This window comes from Mixophyes fleayi, chromosome 5, assembly GCF_038048845.1.
Source record: "Mixophyes fleayi isolate aMixFle1 chromosome 5, aMixFle1.hap1, whole genome shotgun sequence".
Classification (NCBI taxonomy): Eukaryota; Metazoa; Chordata; class Amphibia; order Anura; family Limnodynastidae; genus Mixophyes; species Mixophyes fleayi.
Genome location: NC_134406.1, coordinates 93,070,403 through 93,096,846, shown reverse-complemented (window position 1 = coordinate 93,096,846; position 26,444 = coordinate 93,070,403). Strand labels below are relative to the sequence as shown.

At 37.4% G+C, this 26,444-nt stretch overlaps 1 protein-coding gene across 2 annotated transcripts in view; it reads right to left on the bottom strand.

The window, feature by feature from the left end:
* Window positions 1-26,094, bottom strand: part of SEPTIN7 (septin 7) — a 64,868-nt gene extending 38,774 nt beyond the window's left edge. For both annotated transcript variants that reach the window (XM_075212552.1, XM_075212553.1), the window contains exon 1: window positions 25,998-26,094. In XM_075212552.1, coding sequence (XP_075068653.1) covers window positions 25,998-26,007 — 10 coding nt within the window. In that variant the 5' untranslated portion in view covers window positions 26,008-26,094. The remainder of the gene's footprint in view (window positions 1-25,997) is intronic.
* Between the last annotated feature and the right edge of the window lie 350 nt (window positions 26,095-26,444).

The window sequence follows — 26,444 nt, the reverse complement described above, 5'->3', positions numbered from 1 at the left end:
CTATTACAATACACTGGGAGATTAGGCAACAGACAACTTAACCCCATTAGCCATGCCTTTGTAGCTGTAGGTATTGATAGAACTTGTGACACTTTTTCTAAATGAAGCAAAAAAAAAATAAAAAATTTTATTTTGCACACAAATAATCAATTTGGTAAGAACAAAGGTTTCCAGGGTTTGCCTGGATGCATTCAAGAGCATACTATTAAGCCCGGAGTTTCTGACCTTTGCTGGGGCGTGGTCGGAAAAAGTAAACTTTACACCAAAAGTGGGGTTATGCTTTTAACAAGTTATAGGTCAGCAATCTACATGCATAAGGGGAGAGGTGGAAATAGCATCTGATCTTGCATTTTTGTTTCACTTCATTTAATTACAAAAACTCTGTTTGATTTCACCTCCTTACTTCGCCTGAGGGATGGATAATGATCATTTGGAATTTGACTACACCACTTACCCTTCTTTAGAGATTGCCTCAGCAAGGTTAATGGACATGTAAGCAGTGGTAATAATGATTGACAAGTTTAAATTTTTTACGACCACTGGGGTCCCATGGCTTGAATTTCAGTAGAGGAAGGTACAAAACATTGTTCTAAAAAAGTCATGAATGATGCACAAGATCTGTACAATTATCCTATCTGCTGCTCAGATATATGAAGTGTCTATTTTACAATTCAGCCTGGGGTGTAAAGATAACCCACTCTAATCACTGTAAAAAACGTCCATACTATAAGCAGTGTTTAGGAGTTCAGTTTGCCATACACCTGCAGAGCCTTGTAAAGCTGCAGGCCATTACAGATTCCTACAAAATGATCATCCATACTTAGACCTACTCTTTCAGAACAATATTGGAAGTGTTTAGCATATTTCTTCTAACAGGTGAGATCTGTTGTAGGATTAGTGCAAGGTCCTTTAGGGACATTTTTTTATTTTTTTAAATAAATTGGTTGCTCCTTAATATATCATGTAATTAGTCCAGTTACATATTCTCTGTTTTATAAATGCAGTTTTTAAGGATCCATGTTGCTGGGTATAATAATGGTTGGCCCATTACTTGCCATGTTGACAAATTGTCACTTTACGATTTGAAACAAGCATTCAGTCCCCATAGTGAACACTGCTCTATTAGAGCCTGTGGACAATATTTATTTTGGATGATCTGGCATTGAAGCATTTGCTGGCATTCTGCAAGTGATATACCTTGTATTGCAGAGGTAGCACAAAACATTATATATTGGCAGATGAGTCAGAACAAAGACTACGGGGGAGGGAGGGGGAGCACACACACGCGCGCGCGCGCACACACACACACACACACACACACACACACACACACACACACACACCAGTACAGTATAAGATATTTTGGGAAGACTTCTTACACATGGTTCAAATTCTGATTTTGGTCATACAGATATTTGTTGTAGAATACTGGTATCACTAATGGATGTAAAATCTATCCCCACATCATCTTCTAATATTCTAGTACATATATAGAATGTGTGATATCCAGACACCTCAACAGGATGTAGATGTAGTAAGACAAAAGGTGATTAGAAGTTTTGCACTCCAATTCTTAAGAGGGTTCTTCTCAACATATTGTAAACATCAAAAACTGCAGCCTTTCATAAAATAATGTCAAAGTTTTCAATGTATACCTCGTCATAAGTGTGTTAGCATGCTGCAAAGAAAGTTTATAACAGTCAACAGGATAACGTAATATCATTTTTCAAATTGAAATCCAGTAAATAAAGTTGAAATAGTGATGGCATATAATGCTATATAAAATGGCATTACAGCACAACTGTGCTTACCATACAAGACAGGCAACAGTGGCGTTTAGACTAAGTGGAACACTTGCATACAGGCTGTGCCAAATAAGATCTTCTTAAGAAACAAAATATATCAAACATTTTATTCGGAAGTCAAAAGCTCCCTTTTATTAAATGACTGCATGACAGGTCACTGGCAAGTAGCTTAGAAAACACATCCTTAAAATATTTGTCTCCATAAGAATTATTCAACCACATCCGCTGTGGACAATGCTGAATAACGCATTTTTAAAGCCAATGCTTGTGTTTGGTTGCTAAGGTGGGGACAAAGACAGAATGCCAAGCATAAGGAAATATGCTTAGCAGCCAAGACACATCAACCCATGGAAGTCCTCCCAAAAGTATTCAAGATGGGAAAGGAAAGTGTCCAGTGAATCTGGAAAAACAAGGCTGTTTTAGGATCTACAGAACTACCATCTCTGTCCAGTTGTGGGACCTACAGAGCTCAATTGCCTTTGCTGTTTCAACATCTGTTCAGCTACTCACTGAGCTCAGTTGTGATCTCTGTTACCATCTGTTTGGCTGCAAGTCCCTCTGCACCCAACTATTAGGATCCTCCTGGACCTCGTCGTGTCAGAACGGCAGAAACTACCTACTCCATTAACCCCAGCCAGTATCCTTCACCTCTTCCACTGTCCCACACTTTGGATAAATTGTTCCTTTCTACTCTCTCATTACCTACCCTAACCAATACACATTCATTCACATCTCTCCATCATGCACCTACTCAAATTACAGTCTCTCCCATTTACGGTCACCATACTTCTCTCCAAACTCCCTTTCTTACTCCATCATCCAGTTCCTCCCTCCCCAATTATGGTTTCCCCTTCACTACTTCCCTCCTCACTAGTCTGTACACATGAACTGTTCCATCTCTAATTTAGCATTCCCACTCTCCGACCATAACCTCCTTTCCTTCAGCCTCACCTCATGCCCCTCCTCCTGCACCTAAACACACACATACACAACAAAACCTAATTACTCTTAACCCAATCCACTTCTCATTTTCACTAAAACAACTATTTTCTCCAATGACTGCATTGTCCTGTCCTAAACAGGCTGCTTCTTTCTATAACAAAACACTCACTTCAGCCCTTTTAATTGAAAACAAACATTCTTCAAATCTCTAATATCTACCTAGTTTTCTAACCCAACTCGCATCTTTGCCACCTTCAACTCCCTTATCTGCCCATCAGCACCACCTCCTCCTTCACTGCCCATGATTGTGTCACCTATTTCAAAGACAAAATTGACACCAATCCACAAGATATTTCCTCATTCCAAATTCCACTCAGTTCACTCACTTTACCCACCTTTAGCTAAACTCCCAAATCCACCTTTAATTAATTCTCTCCAGTAACTAAAGACGAAGTCTCTGCACTCATTTTATCATCTCACTCTACAACCTGTCCACTCGACCCAGTTCCCTCCCAACGTCTCCACTCCCTCTCCTCCATGCCTACCTCTAACTCACCTCTTCAACCTGTCTCTCTACATGGACACATTTACATTTTCCTTTAAACACGCGCTCATCTCACCTATTCTAAACTAACCATCTCTCGATCCAGCTTCTCTCTCCAACTACCGCCCTTTTTCTCTCCTCCCCTTTGTCTCCAAGCTACTTGAGCGATTAGTGTACAAACACGTGTCTCAATTTCTCTCCTCTCATACCATTCTCAACTCTCTACAATCAGGCTTCCGCCCCCAACATTTCACTGAAACTGCTCTCACAAAAGTGACCAATGATCTTCTTACTGCAAAATCTAATACTGATTTTTACATACTCATTCTCCTAGACACCTCTGCTGCTTTTGATACTCTTGATCACCCTCTTCTCCTACACACCCTTCAATCCATTGGCCTTTCCTGGTTCATTCCTACCTATTGAACCGCTCCTTTAGTGTTTCTACCTCTGGCGCATACTCCTCTCCACTCCCACTATCTGTTCAGTTGGGGTCCCACAAGATTATGTTCTTGGCCCTTTACTTTTTTCGATGTAAACCTCTTCTCTTGAGGCACTAACTTGCTCAATCGGCTTCCAATACCACCTTTACACTGATGACACTCACATCTCTCTTCCCCTGACCTCTCCTTTTGTATGCTCTCTTATAACCAACTGTATTTCTGCTGTCTCCACATGGATGTCCCAACGCTACCTAAAAGCTCAACATGTCCAAAACAAAGCTTATTATCTTCCCTCCTGCCAGAGTCACCACCTGCCCTGACGTGCCCCTCACTTTCAAAAACACCACAATTTCCTCAGTCTCCCAAGCCCACTGCCTTGGTGTCACACTTGACTCTGCCCTCTGCCTTATTCCTCACATCCAGACTCTCTCCCAGTGCTTAAAAACATTGCCAGAATACGCCCTTTTCTTACTCGACATGCTACCAAAACTCTTATCCATTCTCTCATCTCCTGTCGACTATTGCAACCTCCTATCTGGCATTCCTAACACCCATATATTCACACTTCACTTTAATTGCTGCTGCAAGACTGATCTTTCTCTCTCACTGCTCCACATCTGCTGCACCACTTTGGAAATCCCTACACTGGATTCCTGTGTCCTCCAGAATCAAATTCAAGTTACTTACCCTTACCTACAAAGCCCTCAACAATACCCCTGCATACATCTCAAATCAAAATACTCTCCCTCCCGTCCTCTAAGATCTACCGCTGACCTGCACCTAGTCTCGTCCCCGATAACCACCTCTCAGTACCGCCAACAAGACTTCTCCCGTGCTGCTCCCCACAACTATGCCAATCTGCACACTCGCTCCTCGTTTCAGCTGTGCCCTCTTCCCCTTAGAATGTAAGCTCTCTAATGTGCAGGGTCCTTCGTACCATTTGTTTTCATGTTTCCATTCATTTTGTCTGCCTTGTCTGTTCTCGTCTTACATATGTATTGTTTGATGTATGTCCTTGTCTTCCCTACTGTACGGAGCTGTGGAGCACTGTACCATAATAATAATAAATAATAATAAAATGAAACTAGCAATGTAATCTAGTGGAAAAGTTGTACTATTTTTATATTATGTGTATCCTGCAAGTTTATAGAACAATTGTAGCCCTACATTTTGCATTATTCAAGCCAATGCAAATTAGAAATATACTTCTTTACTTTTACATATTAAAAAGGAAAATGATCAAGTTCTGCAAAGAAATTAAAGATTTACAATAGAGATTGTTGTAAAATGGGTAATTTGCCAATAGTGAGAGTATAGTGCAGCTTTGTAAGCAATTGGTAAATGGATATTAAAAATCTGACTTGACATATTGTCCCAGAACGGGACAAATCTCGGGCGTCAGGTAGCAATGCATTTTTCAACAACACAGATGGTAGCTAACATTTGGAAGGCACTTACAATCTAGTTTACATCACGCCTACTTTACACACACACATATTGTACACACCCTACAGTGTTCTCTACCTAGTGTTCATGATTATGATTTCTATGACCATACCAGTTATCAAGCTCAAAAGGTAATCGCTATTATGTGGCTCCTTTCTCAGTAGGTTTCTATTTGTCAACTAAGCTTCTGATTACAGGCAGCTAAAAAGCTAATGCCCTGATATTTAGACATGGCAAGGCCTTTTCTCTTGCACTCTTCTAAGTCCATTTAAACTGCATCAAGATATCGTATTTCTTAAAGTTGTAAAGCAAAAATATATTTTCATTTGGCAATCAAGAATTGCTTCTCTTCTGCAGCAAATCAAGAAAGTACAGATGCATAAATATCTATATTGATAATAAAGAGATAATACTAAAGAGCATAAATACAGCCAAATAGGTTTATCTTCCACTTTTAATATCCCAAATCAAATGCCTTGAATTCAGAATTGGATTTCATGGGCACTACCATCTATCCAATATTCACACCAGACAACAACTATTCCGTGCTGATGACCAGAGAAGTTAAAAAACAAAGAAACACAAACAATTAACTCCCAAAATTTTACCACTGCTTTGTAATAAAGACATATACAGACCTGCATTGTACAGGTGTCTAGGTGTCTTGTCTTTTTTTTAAAAAAAAATTATGAATGAAAAACAGTGCATTTTTTTATTTAAATTTTGGGAACACTATCTTCATATACAATTTTGTTTAGAGTTGTACAGTTAAAATCATTCAGTAGTAAAAATATATGTTTATTAATTTTACATGTTTGAATATCAGTGATAGTAAAGTTTTATATAAAGATTTTCCTTGCAATAAATATCATCCTTTCTGACTGTGGCATCTGGTTGTGACGTTGCTGTAAACTGCACAACCTATATCTTCAAACTCTGAAATTTGTAGCTAAACATCTTTAAGCATCTTGTGATTAGCTCAAACCTCACCTCTTCATTATGATTCAGGACCACTGGGCCAAGTCAAGAGGAATAAATAAACCAAAACTCATTGCAAAACAGAGTTGTGATGTCTCTAGCTAGCCACTGTGCACAATGAGAGTTACAATTCAATCTCACTGCCAGAGTTGGTCATTCTGCAGATTAAATAGTGTGTGTAAACACGGTGTTTGACCTGTATTTTGAATGCCTGTGCAGAGCATGCAAACGCATGTATATAAAAACGACCCCATTCTATTAATAGTAATATGTGTTCACGCTTGTGAATATAACGACTTGCATTTGGCACTGCTTGCTCCATTCCAGTGCATAACGATACGTCACAGCCAAGCTACACACTTCCAGTTCAAGTAAGCCACCCACACCTGTCGAGGTAAGAATCAGCTGGAATGGCCACCGACTATGGCCCCTCCAGCGCATGCACTGACCCTTCTGTTACTTAAAACCAAGAGCCTGCGCATGCCTTTACTATCAGCACTGTCGGATCTGTCCATAAACCTGCCAAAATGTTTGCAAAATTCAGTGTTAGCCAGCTTGTGTTTAGATTACGGAGGCTTTATGAACTACGTCCACCATACCCTCTTTGGTATCCGTGCTTCATTAACAGAGTAGACAGCGCGCCTGACAGTCTGGCAGAATTGCTCTGCGGATAAGCACTGTGCAGATTCATGAACATGGCAGTGGCATTGATGTCATAGCAACTCAAATTACAGCATTCGGTAAAAAGTAAACTATTACACCTCCATTTGTTTGCCGAAGCTGAGGCCACTGTAAGATCTTTAGGACAGTGTCCAACAGGCATCTTCTACACGTCATTTGACTATTTAATTTCAGCTGCTGTGGTTTTATGCTCTAATGCATGTCCTGTGTAATATAGCAAAACAAGATGAAGACAATTCTAGTGGCTATTATGTACTGAACTGTCTTAGCAGCTTATAATATCTAGAGCCTGCCAGTAACTCTGCATGAAAGTTGCAATCATCGTATACCAGAAACTGATGCTGAATGGGCAAAGATAAAAAAAAAACTACCACAACCAGGCTGTGACTGCATATAACAGTGTTGAACAACTGAATATATGTATAATAAAACAGAATTCGGCAACAGAAGTAATTCATGCTATATTTGGCACATTTTAGTTAGAAATCCTTCATTGAGTTTTTTTTCTACTTAAGAAAAAGTATGTTACAAGAAAATACATTCAGTAACGCTGCACATTTTAAAATATTACAAAATCTGGACAAATATATCAATCAAAATGCCTTTCCCATAGGATTGTAAACACTTGCAGGACTGCTCAAACATAACAATGGGGGGGGGGGGGATTCAGTGGTAGACGCATTTATAAATATGCATTACAGTTTTTCATCTAATTGCAAACATACTGGTGTGCGAAGAGTCCAATTTAAAACCATTAAAACTAAGTCCTGTCTTAGCAATATCAGTCAAGTGTGTGATCGGTGGTCTGTGTGTGGATGTCCAAAATACATATGTGCATATATGCAGAGCTTTGCCAGAAAGTGGTCTTGTCAGGGCTGTGATATTAATGATTATATTCAGATAGTGAAGGATACAAATTCATATGTATGCACAGAAACAGCCAATTGGATCTTAACGTACAATTCTACTTGGTAACCTAAAAGTGCAAATAATGGTAGCAGGGGGACTGCTTTGCATAACTTTTACAAACTGCTTGTAGTTATCCTAGAAGCACTGGCTTATAAACGGTGCAAAATGCAGCATGAAGACACTGAATAGTATTCATGTCACCTGGAAATTGGCTGTCAAGAGCCATGTAAATTGAACGTGTTTTTCTACTATTCAGTATCATACACAATAATAGTTTGGATTCGTGTGTGCTTGTAAGACTAGGATATATTATACTACTATATATGTTATAATTACCAGTGAGGTAATGTTGTTCAATAAAGACTTAAGAAACACCGGGAAAAAAAAAGGATATAAAAAAACTGAATCTGCTAGAAACACAAACGCCAATTCTGCCACTTCGATCAATGAGCAACGACACGTTTCTGCCTGGGACACCCAGGCGGGTGTGCAAGAGCTACTGCTCAGCCCTCACTGGCCAAATCACCTCCAGCATCACTGGGCCTGGTAATGTGGTCATAAGAGGACTACACATAGAAGCGGACAGTGCACATTTTGCATTCGCCATCATACCCGTTAATACATACAGTATATTTTTATCAGAATATTATTGGGCACTGGACAATACAGCTCTGAAAATGTGCCAGCATTATTTGTACATGTTAATCCAGTGAGATTTGCATGGTTTTTGGAGTTGAATGACCTTTTATTCTAAACAAAACGAATGTTCTAAATCTGTCCCTTTCAATCTATGTACCAGATACATTTGACACTTCAGGGCGTTCATCCACTTTCCACAACTTTTTTCTTCAATAGTTTTCTTTCTGTTCTTCTATCTAACATGCAACAGGAAAAACTAGGTAAAGACACTGGAGATAAACTCCCTCTATATAACAAGTCTGAATTATTTCACTAGATGAGAAGAACTATTACTACTGAATATATACACACGTGTATACAAACACACACACATAACCAACATCATAGGAAACATTCAGAGGTCTTGTGGAGTCCATGCCTCAACGAGTCAGCTGCAGGAGGCACAAAGAGGATCTACACAGTATTAGGCAGGCAGTTTTAATGTTGTATCTATCATATTGATCTTACTACTGGGAAATACATAAAATGTTTCCTGATTTATTTGAATGTACCTTTGTTTGTTCTTTGACTGTTATGGATACTACTAGCAATTCAAGGATTATTTGTATTGATATCCAGACACTTGGCTACACTTTATTAAGTCTAATATTCCTATGTGTTATAACAGTGTTGTGACACGATGGACCGCCTATGCCACCCTGTCTGGTGTTGCTGGGAACCGGCTAGGCTTACTTTGCCACCGTCCCCTTTCGTTGTTCCAAATATGCACCTCCTGCCGCAGTAGGAGGAGTCTGCTGCCACCACTGGGCTCCTTTATCGTGCCCAGAACCATGTTCCTTCTGAGTAACTTTCGCTGCTAGTGTACCCCCGTGCTAGTACCCCAGACAGCTTACTATGGGTCAGGGTGCTGTGGATGGATCCTTCTGAAATATCACACTGGCCAAAGCTGCTGGGTAGCGGCAGAGCGGTGGTACTGGGGAACTGGGTCCAACCTCAGAAACAGTTGGAGGACGGATTAGATTTAGGGTCTAATCTGCAGGTCACAGGATTACAGCAATATTGAAGAAGTTGTCAAGCAGGTCTTGAAGCAAAGAGTGATGTTTTATTTCGCTCAAGTGTCCTGACAAGGACAGTTCCACTAATTAAAGGCATCAGTGGTCAGGTCAGACGGAACATCAGAATAATACATCTCAGTGTACAAGACAGTGCTTTTTATACTGATTTGGACAGAGGCAATTTTTAGAATCAGGATGCAATGTGTTTACACAAACATGGATTTACATGCATTGCAAAGCTAACAATATTTACACTTATCTGTGAAATTCTAGAAACGCTGTGATGTCCTGCATCTTGTTTTTAGATGCAGGAAATCTAGCAAATCAAAAGGTCTAATTCACATGAATACTTTCTTCAGACAGTTGCAGAATACACATTCCCAAAGAAAGGTACAAACCTCAAATACGTCTTTTCCCCACATCATGATACACAAACACTTTCTAAACAAAGGCTCATTATATCAGACAGAAATAAGGCATTTCCTTTAGCAAGGTTAAAACAGAAAAAGCAAATTGTCTACCATGGTCTCAGAAATAACGATTTCCTATATCAAAATATACACAGATATCAAAAATATGTGCATTGGCAATTATATAAATATGCTCCCTGCGCCATTTCCTTTAAATAAATTTATACCATAAGTTATTTAGAAGTGATACAGTCACAAGTGTCTGTTGCATTACCAAAATATCTTGTAGTTCTGTCCTGTATTTATTCATTTACCGCTTTGATAACCTAGTGTAAGTTAAACCTGGACAGTATTTACTTTTTTCAACAAATATTTTACAAAACAATAAAGTAAAATTCCTGAACATGTTGTAAGGAAGGCCCCATACATAATGTTGTGTAAAGCATTTCCATGCCTGAGGGCACAAAGTAGCCATCCATTCCTCTAACATCCAAAGTATGTTGTGGTTACTTATTCTAAGAAATGATGAAAATAGGCAAAAATAAAAGCTAAAAAATACAGACCACAAGATAGAAATAAACTGTAGCGAAAGGATTAACCAATTGTCTGCTCAGTTAGCTAGGCAATGATGTCTGAAGAATCCAGCGAGATTAGGACAGATTCTCAAGAACAATGGGGGAATAATCGGATAGTATGTGGGCAGGGTGTGTTCTTCTCAAGCTTTTTCCTTTCATGGTACATTTTAGTAGGATGGCGATAAAAATGTTAACAGTAGCATCAAAGTATTTACAAGGGTGCCAACTCTGGATCTTAGAGGAAAGGATTTACTACTTTTGCGGAATTTGCAAGTAAGGTCAGGATTTCATGATACACAATAGAGGCATGCAGGAAGCCAGACGGAGAACAAGATAAAAAGAGAAAGATCTGTCAGAAGCCAAAAGGTTGAGTGGTAGCAACAGATAATGATTGAGAACTGAACTTTAATGTGTTCTTGAACAGATTAATAAAAATATTTGTTAATCATTACTGTGCATGGTACCATCATATTATAAATTATTCATTTAGGGCCAAAATTAATAGGGTCAGGAAGTCTGTCTATAATCCAAGCAGACTAAAAAACAGGATACTGAACAAAACGGCAATCAAATACAAAAGTAAACTTATTCCAACATCCACACCGAAATAGAAAATAAATCACATTACACGGGTTTTATTTTGCTGTAATGGAACACAGAAGCTCTTAAGCAGCATTAGGTGTCTGCTTGAATAAACTGCTCCCAATCATCCACTCTGGGACAAGAACCACTGCAGCGCAGGTGGGGCTCAGTTCTCTAGAATACCAGCATCCCTGGTATAGAACTCATAGTTGTACAATTAAAAGATTTAAAAAAAAAAAAAAAACCGGAACAAGGTTCACTTTGTGTATTCAGTAACACCCCATTACCTTTATATTTCACAGTAAAGCACTTACAAATATTTACTAGACAAAAGATTACAGGCTAAATATAATTTACCAGTCTGCTCTCACATAAAAGTAGGATCATTTACTAGTGAATTATTAATATTTTAAACAAAAGCTAGTTTAAATAAGTTATTAGTATTCTCCAAGGGACATCCGATAATGAACATCCTCAAATATAGAAACAACTGAAAGTTGGCAACTATAATAAGTAAACAGGTCGATTTAAAAAAAAAAAAAAAAAAAAAAAAAAGTGATAAATAAGTTTTCAGGATCCACCTGCAAACACAGGATTTCTAGATTGGGATTTCCATGCCAGAGTAAATTTAAGACAGTGCTCGGCTGCTCTCCAACTCTTTCCATCCCCTTCAAACACACAGGCAACGGTAGCAAAATGTCCCGATTCTGGTGGGGCAGTTCCACTTGTGTGACTGCCCCGCTCCGTGAAGATTTGTTACCATCGCAAGGACATTTGGGTTGTATGTAAGATATATTTGGTTTTTTATTGTGAGAACTGAAAACAGACTGTATAAACGTACTTTGGTGAGTAATGTTTCTTTTTCATATAGAAAAAAAATTGAACATTTTCTTTAATCTTGGCTTTCCTACGTTAGTCAGAATATAGTTATATATAAAATTAAAGATGGGTGTTCTCAGAAATGAGCCAACGAGATATCAAACTAACTGGGCCACCCAAGGGGCAAAATTGCGCCAAGGCCCTGGTAGCGAAAGTATTAAGATGGCCACACATAAAAATTTCAATACTGCAGTGTATATATATAGGGCTGCCATCAGAAATTGTGGGGCCCAGTAAAAATGAAAAGGTGGGGTCCCCACCCCAAACCTTCCACTCGGGACTGGTGGATGTAGCGGTTAACTGTGGAGCCCACGGTGCTCGGAACTGCCCACATGTCCCTCAGATCTTTACCATTCATTTGGAAATTGCCTCTAAACACTGTTTGATGATAAATAGCTGGAAATTCCTTCCCCAGCATATTTCTCCCAACCAGTCCCATAATTTTTACAAATAAGGCACTTAAGCAACATTAGCAGGAGGTATTCAAGTTCTTATTTACTAAAGCAATAACTTTATGACTTATGTGCAGTGCAAATTCTGCTAGGCCATAAGCAAGACATTTATATCGCTGGTTGATAAATGAACAGTCTCACAGAACATTCTCCCAACAGTAATCCTTCTGTGATTTTCTTTTTTAAAATGAATAATTCACTGAAAACTAACCTCTAATCTGATTTGTGGTATAACCAGCACAACTTTTGATTGAAAGTTGATGTCTGTTTCAGAAATTGCACTCTTGCTTTAAAAATACCAAATGTCACCCACTCCCCAAACCCCTTACTTTATTTTTCTTTTCTTTTTTTAATAGATCAAGTACTGCGCTTTCTAAGACCCCTGCCTTAGTAATTTACTTACAGGCTCCTCTCCTAACTGTTGCTTCTTTCCCCTGCTTCTCTTCTTCATCTTCTCTCCTTGTAAGAACCTATTGACTCCTCTGGTGATGCTTCCAGACAGATGGAATGAGGTAGGAGCCCGAAACAGGTGCCGCCTTCGGTACGGCCTTGCGCCAGGTCCACCTGGAAGAGCGGGGCCTGGATAATGTGCCTGCCCCCCCTTAATCAGGATGAAGAAAAGCTCACTGCCCCCTGGCAAATCAAGGCCCCTTACATTAGCACTGCCCGTACCACCCCAAAACCCCCCCCCCCCCTATCCGATGGCGGCCCTGTGTAAATAACTTCATAGTGATTCAGTTGCCCATTAATCATTCCATTAAAATGGACTGGATCCTTACTGGCTATGCTGGCAAGTACAGTCAGAATTTAACTACAGCACTACAAGGCACCACGGACACTGAAGGAAAGTCAGATGTTCGGCCGAATATAGTCCAATTTGGCTACATATGTGTAACCAAATTGAAAACTGATGCTGCAGCTCAGTAAGTGTATGGCTGGCATCCTCAGAATAAAAGCTTATGTGCCAATTCAAGGAGGACATGTGCTTGGCACAAAAAACTAGAAAGTGCAAAATATGAAAATGGCTTTGGTTGTTTGTGTGATCAAGTAGAAGGACCTTTCTCATTCTCTGCTGAGAATGTCCTGTGGTTTAGAAGGAATTTGAAGCATGCTTGTGTTGTAGCTTAACTCTGCATAACCATGACTGCAACCAATCTACTGAGAGCTCTGCTGGGTTCATGAGAAGTTTTAATGGTTTTACAGAATTCTGTCTGTTCATTTGTGTATGTGTCAGCTGCTTCTCTCAGGTTATTGTGATCTGTTTACTTTGAGAGAAAATTCAGGGTTTTAAAATTCCTTTAATAGCATGTTAACATGGTGCTTTTTTTATTTTTTTCTTTAAACATTTGCATGCCAAACTTGCAACAGATCTCTTTCCAGAAACGTGATGCAATGACTCACACAATCAAGTCACTAATCCATTACCTATAACAAAGTTATTGTTAAAGACAGACATGGTACTGCTCGTATTAACATAGTAATCGCATTGTTGGCTACAAAACAGGAGAAAGCTACTGCTGCAGTGCGTTCGCCAGCAATGTGTTACAATTTCTGTTTACTAAGCAATTATTTTATAGCGGTTTCAAGAAACTGCCAGTGTAGAACTAACCATGCTCAGAGATTTCTACATTGGTCTAAATAAATGGCTCAAAACTTATGAACCAACAACTCCACCTCACTGTGTCCACAAAAGACAAATATCACAGTACTGCAGTAAAATGCAAGCAATACAGTTTGTAGCTCTTGATTCATGAAAGGCAATTTCCTTTCATAAATATAGTCCATCATGCAGCATGAGGAGGTCGGACAGCCCAAATAGAGTTTCATATGGTACTTGATGTATGTAAAGGTACCCAATAGATGGCCAGCACATCACCTGTCCAATCTGCTGGTGACAGAGGTGATATTGAGGTTATGGGTGGACACACTGGGCCTGATGCAGAGTTTGCCATATATTTACACACACAAAAAAGCCTGTAAAAATAGCTTATTTATGTCCATATGCCGACTGGTAGGCATCTCAAGATATGCTCAGTTCTGCACCTGTACTATACATGCCAAGTTTACATGATGCATACATACACAGCTACATACGAAACCAGGCCATAAACACAAGAATAATTTATTACCATTTATTTTGATAACAAAAAACCCATTCTCTGTTAAGATCCACATAATATAGCAGTATAATACACATTCTCGCATACAAATGAAAGAAACAAAAAGATATGATTTTTAAAATATGGCAACAAAATCCTATAATATATATGATCACTGCATAAAGCGCCTAATAAGTTCAGAGGTGAAATCAAACAGCGGCTAGCTAGTGCTAGCGTCCGTTATCATTAGTGTGTATTGTGCAAAAGATGCAGCTCCCGCCACACAATCTGGAGCAAGTTGGAGTATGTCTATTTTATGTTTAAGATACACTACATGGCCAAAAGTATATGGACACCAGAACATCTCATCCTAAAACTATGGGCATTATTATGGAGTTGGTCCTCTTTTGATGCTTTAACAGCCTCCACTCTTCAAGGAAGGCTTTACATTAGATTTTAGAACATTTGCATTCATTCAGCATTATTCGGATCAGGTATGGATGTTGGAGAAAAATAAGGTTTGGCTTACAGTCAGCATTCCAATTTATCCCAAAGGTGTTTATAGGGTTAATGTCAGTGCTTTGTGCAGGCCAGTCAAGTCTTCTACACCGGACCCAAGTTACCATTTTCTGATGGACCACATTTTGTACATGGAGGCATTGTCATTCTGAAATAGGAAAGAGGCTTCTCCAAACGGACACATAGTTGAAAGCACAATTCTCTAGAATGGGTTTGTATTCTGTAGCATTAAGATGACCTTTCACTGGAATAACGGGACCCAGGCCAAACCATGAAAAACAGCCCCAGACCATTCTTCCTCTTCCCCCAAACTTTATGGTTGGCAGAATGCATTCTCCAGATTAGTCTGTCAGCCTGTAATGTTGGCGAACGTTATCCACTGCGCCAATGGTGCTTTACACCACTCCAGTCAAAGTTTAGCATTGTGCATGGTGAACTGAGGCTTGTGCGCAGCTGCTGAGCCATGGAAATCCAATTCATGAAAAGTCCAACGAACAGTTCTTGTGCCAACATTGCTTTCAGAATTTGTTTGCAACTCTGTGGCGAGTGTTGCCACCGAGGACAGACTATTTTTTAGCTCTTCTGTTCTGTAAGTTTGTGTGTTGCTTCTAGACATTTCCACTCACAGTTGACCGATGCAGCTCTGGCGATATGAAAAACGGACTTGTTGGTTAATGAGCTCTTTAGTGTTATCCAATTTTACCAGTAATGTTTGACCAAAGAGATCACACGGCTGTATGCTTGATTTTATACAGTCATTAGCAATGGGTGTGACTGAAAAGGCCAAGCACACGACGGACACCCCAAAATGTTAAAAAAAAGTATATTCTCTCTAAAAAAAAAAAATGCTTTTTTTGTTGTTGCATGTAGGAAACCTACCATCTGCTTTTCCATGCAGCACACAAATAGTGGTTAGCTTTATGTTTACATGGATTTAGAGTTGAGCTAGGATGTGCCCCCCTTTGAGCTCAAAAAGTGCGGATTTAAAAATTGGAACCCATTCATCCTGCAGTTCAACATAATTCTGCCCAATGTCGGAACATGCAGGAGTTTAGTTATGCAGCTACTCCTGTAGAATAACCACAGCGTCTGACAGCCTAAGCACCTGTATGAAGAGGAAGGTGATATGGTTTTCTTTTAAGAGGGGATGGCGGTTACTTAAATGCCCTTCATAACAACTAATACATTATACCTTTTGGGTACAAACGCTGAATAATCCAACATTACAGTTTCTTAAACGAGTAGAAAATAGAACAATGATTTTATATCCAAAATGTTTATAAGGTAAAAATGTATTTGCAAATTTAAAACCCTGATTATGTTAAAATAAAAAGGTGGGAGAAACAAATGTAATTTCTAATAATTTGGTGATTTTCCCATGAATGTATTATTATTATTATTATTATTAGGCATTAACTCTGCAATGCACATAATTTAATGGAGATGTAAAAGCTCTTATGGGTGTGATAATTACCCTTTGGCTAATAATTTGCTTATATTTGACATCTAGCTCCTAAAACATGTATGAAGACAATGCTATTAGCATAACAGCTGACGTTGTTAGTCTTATGGTCCACTGCCAAAATATGCAAGGGGATACATTGCACAATGAAGTCACCCATAAACAGTATTCAGGAACGGTCTGTTACAGGCACTTAAAGACTTCCACCTATTTTACCCTCTTTCAGTTTAGCCATGCTGGGCATGCTAGAAACAGATTGCCAGCAGCAGCTGCCCGGGTTTGCCAATTGCTTCCCTAGCAGCTGTGGAAACAAAAAATACAATCTACAAAATGGTCAGATGGATTTTTTTTCAAAATTTAAGGTTATAAAAATATTGAGTTACTTAAATATGTTGCTTCTTTTTAAAGAATATGCACAATGTCTCAAAGTGCATAAATATTAAAAAAAAAAAAAAAAATATTTTTTTTTTTTTTTAGCAGATTTCAGTAGACTGTGGTGGATGCAAATGTTTCACATTAACTGTTACAAAGAGTTAACATTTGTTTCACATTCCTTTCCTCTGAATGCCTTTCCCTTCCTTCCGCTTCAGAATGGCCCTTTAATATTGGGAAAAGTAAAAATCAAGACAAAGGAAAAATAGAAAGAAAAAAAACTACAAGTGTTCAGGTATGTAAAAGGCTACAAAAGTGTACAGAACAACAGAAAATGTGTTAAAGCATACAAAAAAATGTGTGCTTTGTCCTTGCAAGAATAGAATGCTGGTAGAAAGTTCACTAAAGCTTCCATGCAGCAAAGAGTGCCATATACTAGAATAAGAGCAAGTACTCCACTGTATTTTACAAAGTGTTAATGCTTCTTAACACTGCAAGTAACATTGAAATTGATGCAAAGTGAACACTTGTCAAAAGGAGAATGTAAAAGTCCATTCACTTACATTATTTTTTGGACTATACGCGCCACAGCACATTTAATAGGCTGAGACACAGCATGTTAAGTGCTTTAAAATAACAGCCTTATATCTGAAGCCTGAAGAAAATGCTGGCAAAAAGTAACAGTCATAACATTTTAAGAACCTCAAATTTTGCTCAATTGTTTTACATTTTTTTTTATAATCTCCAAGAAAAACTTCATAGAAATATTTAAATTGTAATACAAATTGAGATATATTCCCCTACTTGAATGGCTACAGTTAAGAGAAATGGGACTCATATTATACAAAAAGATTTAAAAAATGTGCAAAACTTAAGTTGATCAGAAGTCCCCAAATGCATTTACTACTTGTGGCTCAATTTAATTAACTTTTTATTATGCAAAGAAACTCGTTTGCCTTTTCCTACAGAAGACATTGGGTCTTACTGTGGAAAATAAGCCAAGCATCATATGCCATGTAGCAGATGGAAACTGTGGCAGACAATCGCAATGTGCACTAAAACTGTGATTTTTCAAGTGTCTGAAACCCTGTGAACCAACAGACACCGTAACAAGACACCAGCACTCTGAAGACATATATGGGGATGTCTGTGTTGATGTAGCCTTTGGCATCATCTTCAATACACTTTTACTCCATAGCATTACTGAGTAGATATGCCAGTAGACAATGCGGTGAAGTGTTAGCAATACACTGGTGTTTTCAAGGCTGCACAAAGAGCATGCAATCCAAAAATGGTTGTATGTTATAATTTTTTTTCTTCTATGAACACTAAACATAGTGCACATATTGGAGAAAAAAATGAATCCTAAAGGAATATACTTTCCAAAACTCAGCCAGTTTTACCACCGATTCTATTGAATGAAGTGGCTTCAATTTGAACGTTTAAAAGAGGATAGAGATTCAGCATATCCTGCCTTGAGTTTATTACAGACTTTATACAGTGCAAGAGAAACATGTGCGATCCCCATGGTAAAAGGAAAACTATGCGGCTAATTAATGGAAGAAAGGTTTTTAAAAAACTGCCAGCAGTAGTTAATCCAAGTAAACAAGCTTAATTTAATTCAGACTCCGAGCTATGAAGCAGTGAGTAGAGCTAAAGAAACAATATAGGAGGAGATGCAGAAAGATGAGGGCTGGGCATTCACCAGAGATCTGGTGCTGCCCCGTGGTAAGGTGGTCATGCCCCCATCTCAGATTAAGATATATGTTCTCTCTAAGAGCAGAACAAAAAAACTTTACAGAAGGAGTCTTCTACAAAAACAAAACAAGGGATCAATACAACTTGTATAGTACAGAATGCAAACTTCTTATGCCACAGTAATAGTCTGACCTAGACCACATTTACACATGTGCACTGGGAAAATGGAAAAAAAAAAAAAAAAAAAAAGTGTGAGAAAACTAACTCCTGCTTTAGTAATGAGTCATTTTCCATGTACTTTAACCAATAAAATCTATAGTGCTGGTATCGCCTATTAAAGCACCAGAAACAGGGTATGCCATGTTCTTAAATTTTACAAATAAAGTTAAAATTTAAGAACACAATGTTGGGAATGGTACCACTATCATTATAGGTAGGAAAGGTGTTTTTATAGTATTTTACAAGCGCAGATAATATATTTAAAACAATTTGTTTTGCAAACTGCTTGGTGTATATACACTTTGCATAAAAGTACAGCACTGAGTAACTAAAGGCTGAGGCATTCAAGGTTCAATTATTCTTCACATAATTTGTCCTGTAACCAAATAACCTGACAGAATACACATTGGCTATCATCAACATTAATTTATATAGCACCAGCAAATTCCATAAAAAAATGTTTAAAAAACACTTTTTTTTTTTTTTAGAGCAAATAATGTTTATATTGTACAGATCAAATCTGAGCAGAAGTATTATAGTATGGAGTATGTAGCCAGGAACAGTAACATTGTGACTCTCGTGCTTTGTGAAGTTTATTTGCTACATGGGGCACAGAGCTTGCTATTACAATATGGGTATTTCAATTTAAGCAATAGCAAAACACACATCCTTTTATATGCACATGCATAAAGAAAGGAGTATAGATGTGCATATGGATTACTACACTGCAAAGTGGGTATAAATCAAAATGGATATGCACTAGTTATTCTTTTGGAATGTTCGCAACTTAATTTAAACCACATGTTGCTTCTTAGTCCATCAGACAAATGGTTTCAGTTTCATCAGAGATTAGAAAAGGGGAAGTATTTCCAAAAGGGAGAATATTTCCTTGGCACATAATTAAGGATTACTTTCATTTCAACTTTAGGTGTGTCTCATCCAGGCAATATTGTGAAGATGCCAGTCATAACATGGAAGCAAAAGCAGCGAGATGGAAACAAAAATACTACATTAACAAACAGCTGTTAAAGACAAATAGCAGTGGTTATGAATAGATAGATCCTTTGCTTCCAACTTAGTACAATCTATGCTCTTTCACAGATTAATGCATTAATATTATACTTTTACAGAAACCTACGAGCAATATTAGGCCATGGAAAGACAAAGATTAAGAATTTCCTATAGAAACTATTTACCATACGAACACTAGTAGCATAAACAACTTTGTTTAAATATTACAATTCTGTAGTTGTTAAAATGCCCTGTACTGCTTACTTTGTACAGCACTACTTGAGATGTTACCACTTTATTAATAAATAACAAGTGGTAAATATATTAAGGAGCGATTTTTGCAAATCACCTATATTCGTCGACTTTGACAGCTAAATTTAAAACTGCAATGTGTTTAAAGGCAAATCAAATAGCATTTTGCAAAAATCGCTCCTTAATACACTTCCCCCCCAAGAATGCTAAACATATGGCTGCTGCTGTCATTTACATTTTTTACTTAATATTTGACTTTTGTGAATAGTATTGTGGTTTAGCACATTCACAGGTTAAGTTAATATCCCATAACAAATATAGTATTTGTTTCTATTATAGACTAAAAAAATGAATGAAGTCTTATAAAAACAAAAAACAAAAAACAAAACATAAACACAAACATACACAAAAAAACAAACAAGTTATTTTAGTTATTAACATCCCTAATTTACTACACATCATGCAATAGTTTATTTTGGCACTTCAGTTCCTTATTTTTTGAACAGCCAGACCTGCTAATAAAAGTAATATGGGAAAAAATAATCTATGACAAGTAATTTAAGATATTTGTCATATGTGGCCTTAGGAAGTGGGCCAAGGGCTTACTAAACTGGCAGTCCTGAATGTATTACATTTTTCATGAAACGCCCCAAAATAAGTTGTTTTAATGTACTTCCAGGAAAGCCAATACAAAAGATCCTAATCGCTTAATGTCAAATTACATAACCAAAGCAGGTAATGCCCAGTTTTGCATTTTGTGGAAAACCTAAGAAATTAGGATTCTAGTACTCAGGCAATTCAAACACAATATTCAGTTCCTTGGCTTCAAGCTCTTGTTGTTTGAATGAAAAACACAGGAAGCTTCCCAGACCAAACTAAAAGAGCTTGGGGGATGGGGAATGAGTTATGCCAAGAAACAAATAGTTTTTAACCTTTACTTGGATGATCGCACTTTACTTCCAATTGTGCTACAATGACTTGATTTCAAATCACAGAAGCTGCAGTATTATTCTACATTCTTTAGAATCCTTACTATAATACTGCTGCTAACCATGGAACCAAGATCAAAAGGAAGTACCAAATAAAATGACATTAACTTAATATTCTCTTTTTACAATCCTGAAGATAAAGAATACAAAACAAAAAGTTGGGGAAGTATAACATCAGCACTAGTTTGCATAGAAAACCCAATCCAAAAGTTGCTTGAAGAATACAAACAGGTCCACAACTCTTGGAGAATCCAACAAAGGGATTATGTTAAAGGAGATCTCTATGATTATCCATAATTTCAATTTAGGTCTCTGATAATAGCTATTTGTGTGCCTGTTTTGATTAACCTCCATGCTTGTTATTAAGTTTGTTTTGGCTCATATCTGCTTCTCCAATAGATATTTTAATATGAACTGGATCCCTGCTGAGTGGGCAGTACCCAACTAACTACAAGTTTCAACATGCTTTGCGCTTGTTTTAAGAGGTGAAAGTCTCTGAACTAGTGACAAGCCAGTGATGTCATATAGTAAGGATGTATACAGGAGAAACCGAATAAACATCAAGATTAGTGCATGGAGGTTTTGTAGCTGACGCTAATGAAGATTTAATAAAATTTTACTGGTGAGGTTTCCATTCATATGAATGGATAGTTCACAGGAAAGAGCATCAACAACAACTCTCCCTGTTTGAATCAGACAAGTGGTAGAAGAGGACTGCAGATCTGGACCATTAAGGCAAACAAACCATCTTCGTAAGCTCCAAGTCAAAACTCCATTTTTAGTGTAATTTGTCTTTATAATCTTTGAAAGAATATATCTTCAGACTAAACTCAAACAAAATATTTAATGTGGCAATTATTTTTATAGTTGGTTAATCTTTTAAAAATATATGGTTTCAAAATTGATCACAATACCGTATCTGAATTGAGGCTAGAATCCTAAATTTGAAAGCTACCGGTACATTTCTACAGCAAGCGACGCATACTTGATGGTGTTGATGCTCTCCTCATTGAATCATTCGTGTATATTTAGTACAGGGTTTTTGTAGACCCGAAAAGTGTGCAGTACATAGTGAAATGGTAGCACAGACCACTTTTTGACAGCCATAAACCAGTTAAAATCAGGAGGCTTTAAAATGTCTTATGCTACAGCTGGAAAGCAAAAGCCAGGAGACCTAGCTGCATGCAAACTTCAAACTGACATCTTGCCACTCTGTTCAGGACTAACTCCATTAATCCAGCTGTGTTGGCTTTCATACACCAGTAGGAGAATGAGAGATTCCCCATAATTGAAAAGATAGAAATTGGGTTTTCATTGGATTGTATAAAGTGATTAATTAGAAATTATATTATTAGCTTATGTTTATGGCATTTATTTTGGGACAACTCCCATATCATTCTTAAGAGCGATTTTATAGAATGTTTAAAAACCACTAGAACAACCATGTATATGAACCATGAGGGTAATATACATTGCTCAGTGTTAACAGAACTTCAGTGGTCTGTCAGATTAAAAAGTATTACATTCACGCCACATCGTAGACTGCTCCAAATTCTCCAACCTTTTCATCATAGCGGACAGCCAAAAAGCCAAAACTGAGTTGCTTTGAAATCAATGGACTCGCCCTCATATAATAATCAGCCAATCCAGTCTGTGCATTTCTGAAAAGTAGGTCTGCCTAGATGTCATTGCCTGCTCGTTTAATTAGAGATGCAGCTCCCACATAACCGTGAAAGAGCATGATGGTCAGACTTAGTTATGTATAGACATGCTTCATATATTATTCAACTTAATAAAACAAAATATATATATATATATATATATATATATATATATATATATATATATATATATATATATATATATATCTACATCTCGAATAATGTTTTTGTCTAGATTATTCTTTTGTACCAGTATCAGGTCCATGATCCATGCAAGCCCCACAAGTATTTCCTGCTTTATGGGTCACTGTTTACAGTGCTGGAAAACCACTTATATGAGAAGATCATCATCAATGCTGCTACGTTTGTGAGCAACATCTTAACATCGAACTCTTTATAGAGACAACAGTACACTGCACAGTGTCATGTTTGTAAAGCAGATCTCTACTACAGTTTATGAACGGATGTGGGGAAGGAGAGGGGGGCCACAAGCTGAACCATATGGGTCTCTGTTTGCCAACGCCATTTCAAACTAGACTTGTTTTTATACACATGGTAGGGGGAGGGAGCGAGTGGGGGGTACCATACACAGAGAGACTTTTGGAACAGCAATGCTAGTCATTAAGAAAAAGTGAATACATACAGCAGCTTCCATTCTGTCTCCTTATTTTTGATGAATAATGAGAAACTACAATCTGTCATGGGCTACTTAGCATGGTATTAGAATAATTAAAATGTTAGGACTTAGTGAGGTGCAGTTCATTGACAATTACTGTATGTACTTATGTTAAAACTCTACTGTAAAGAGGGTGTACTTCCCCCCCCCCCCCCACCCAACTAAAAAAATGAATATACTTTTTAAAAAAAAAAAATGTGTTTGTTCAGTGCTTATTATTGAAATGCACAGAACATTAAGTGCATTTCTATTTGTAATGTGTAGAGATTTCTTCCTACAAGCCCTTTCATATTTTCACAAAATGTATGTAGCATTTCTCTGTATTTCAGCAACAATTCAACAAGCAACAAAGCACCTCATGTAATTCCTTGGTATGCCCATTATGCACCCCAAGAGCTAAAAAATCACTCACAGGTCAAACTACTTCTTTGGACTATGCTTCAGAAAATATATTCTATCTACAATCTTCTTGCCGAGAAAGAAATATATATATATTTTCACAAAGGACGCCTTTTGGGGGAGGGGGAGGGGGGTCAGGATATATACTCGTTCTGTTTTGGTGTGCAGGATTTGCTTCTGCTTTTTACATAGTACAAGAATTCAGGTTGCAGAAAAGGTGTTGTGTCTTTTTAGTTTCAACTGTTAGCACATGAACCACTTGCTATCTTTTTATAGACTAAAAAAAGATTATTTGCTAATTTCATATTCTATTAAAAACATTTTTTAAGAGGATGGAAAAAGTAAAACACTGAACCAATTTATTAACTGAAATCTGGGTCAGTCTGTGAGCTTCTCTTCAGAGACAAGAAAATAAACTGACTTCTGGATTACTTTACTTAAAAGGCCTCATATGTCTCAAGACCACAAAAATTGACCAAAATAATTTTTGGGACAAAACTAAAATATTATTTCAAAAGTCTGCAACATAAATTAGTACCCAAGCTGCTAGGGTACAGGATAAACAGGCAATTTTCTCTCTGAATCAATAACACATATGAAATCTGTTATTTCAGATGATAAAGGCTGCTTGTACAAGTACCATTTGGAAGCAGCATACGCTATTCACCTACTTGTGTACAAAATACTACTTATCCTAGTTACAGCAAGGTATATTTCAGCATAATTTGATTATATTTTGAAACTATTAAACTAAAACCAGGGCTTTCAACTCTCTTTCAATGAAGCAGAAAGAACGTATGAAATCCACACATAATTAACCAAATATACAACAAAAATGAAATAATCACTGCCATCATGTTTTCCTTACATAAAACTAATTTTTTTCCAAACTCTAGAATGTGACCTAGATTTGCAATGAACATATCTCTTGCCACTGCACTTTGATCTAGAGAGATGCAGGTCACACATTAAATATAGGTGGTCTATTAAATTTTTATTCTAAACAATGCGTGCAATATTTAGAAAATATAGATTAAATAAAACCAAATAGATACGGTTACAAAATAGTTTTGAAATGTGAAATAATTCAAGGAAAAAATAAATGATTTCCATATGCACTATTACGGCAGTTTTACCGATAATGCTCGTCAACATGAATATCCACCTTCGCTTTTATCTTTATGCTAAAAAAGAATCACAGAAATAGAGATTACATTGGTGTAATAACTGTCACAGTCCGCATACTAGAAGATGATCTAGTCGGTGGTTTTGAAACTAAAGCAAAAGTATTAATTGGTTAACCGCCAAGTCAAATAAATGCAGGCATCTCATAGGCGCCATTTATCTGCACCAAACAAATCACTAACGCAACACCTAGGATGGTGAATAGCTCAAAATAATTTGTTTCATTCCACAGTGGTAAGGTGATAAATAGCTTTATAATCATGTTTAAATTTGGCATCCAACATGGATTACAGCTTCAGACCTTTCAAGTGGAGACATTCACCAACAGCAGAACTGCAAGTTGGCATATTCAAGTCAAGTAAACATCACTGCTTTTAGATGTTTTTCAGAGTAATTAATTCCACTAGTGAACATGCAAACTCTTTACAGTCAAAGTTTACAAAACGGATATTACCTGATTAGAGATCCTGAATGGAGAGAACAATGTACAATCATCAAATGTAATGGATGAACTCTCACCAGGTTGATACGCATACTACAGAACAGATTTCATTTCTACCCTCTGCTTCTGTTTAGTAAAGTTGACTTTATTTAATTGTTTGAATAATAAAACAATTCTACCACAATGTCTATGTATGGAAGGGGTAAAAGTACAGCCAGGGGGATCAGGGCACCGGGTGACAGGTTTCCCTTATGGAGAATGATATAGAAACATAACAAATACCATCAGTATTTATATTTTAGTTTTGTTTAAGTTTGTAACTTCAAATAGAAACTGCAGGAAAATATTTTGAAACTAAAATATGTTCAGTGGCACTTTTATTACTGCTGGAATTTGCCAAAAGTGCTTTAAAAGCACTAAGCATTTTTATGTGGTTTTGATGAAGACAAGTGTACTGTGCGGCTTTCCAGAAAAGCACAGTAACTGTAGAAAACCACTTGTTTCATGCCAGTAAGCAAGGGGAAAATGAGAAGAACCTTCTGGAGTTAGCCTTTCAACTTCAATAAAAAACCACCACCATCAGGATTCAGAAGGAATAGATTATACAAAGCACAACCTTTATGAAACTGTAAAAATAGATATTCAATTTATATTAAAAGATGCAATAACTCACCTACTACCATAAGTGTGAATTCAAAGCCTCTCTTCACAGACTTCCTGTATACTTGATTTGGCAGATTGGCAAATCCCACATATCCTTCAAGGTTCTTCTGTTGCTGTATTCAATACAGAGAATAAACTGTTAGCAAAGTTTATTTTATTCAATTGGAGCACACTATTTATTTACTTAAACTATAAGGCACGGTCTTGTTCTTAGTGTTACAAATACCTCAAGTGAATGCTTTACTTTCAACTCTAAATCACCCCACAACTGCAGATCTCAGGGTTTGAGTAGTAAATTATCCATAACTTTACAACAGAACTCTGTGAAAGCTGTTCAACTATTGGTGGAGATGTCCCTTAACTAAAGAATGCAATAAATCCACAGTACAAATGCAGGTCAAGATGCCCTTTAACTAAAAGTGTTATCTTTGCAAAATCAATTAAAGGGACTGTCAGG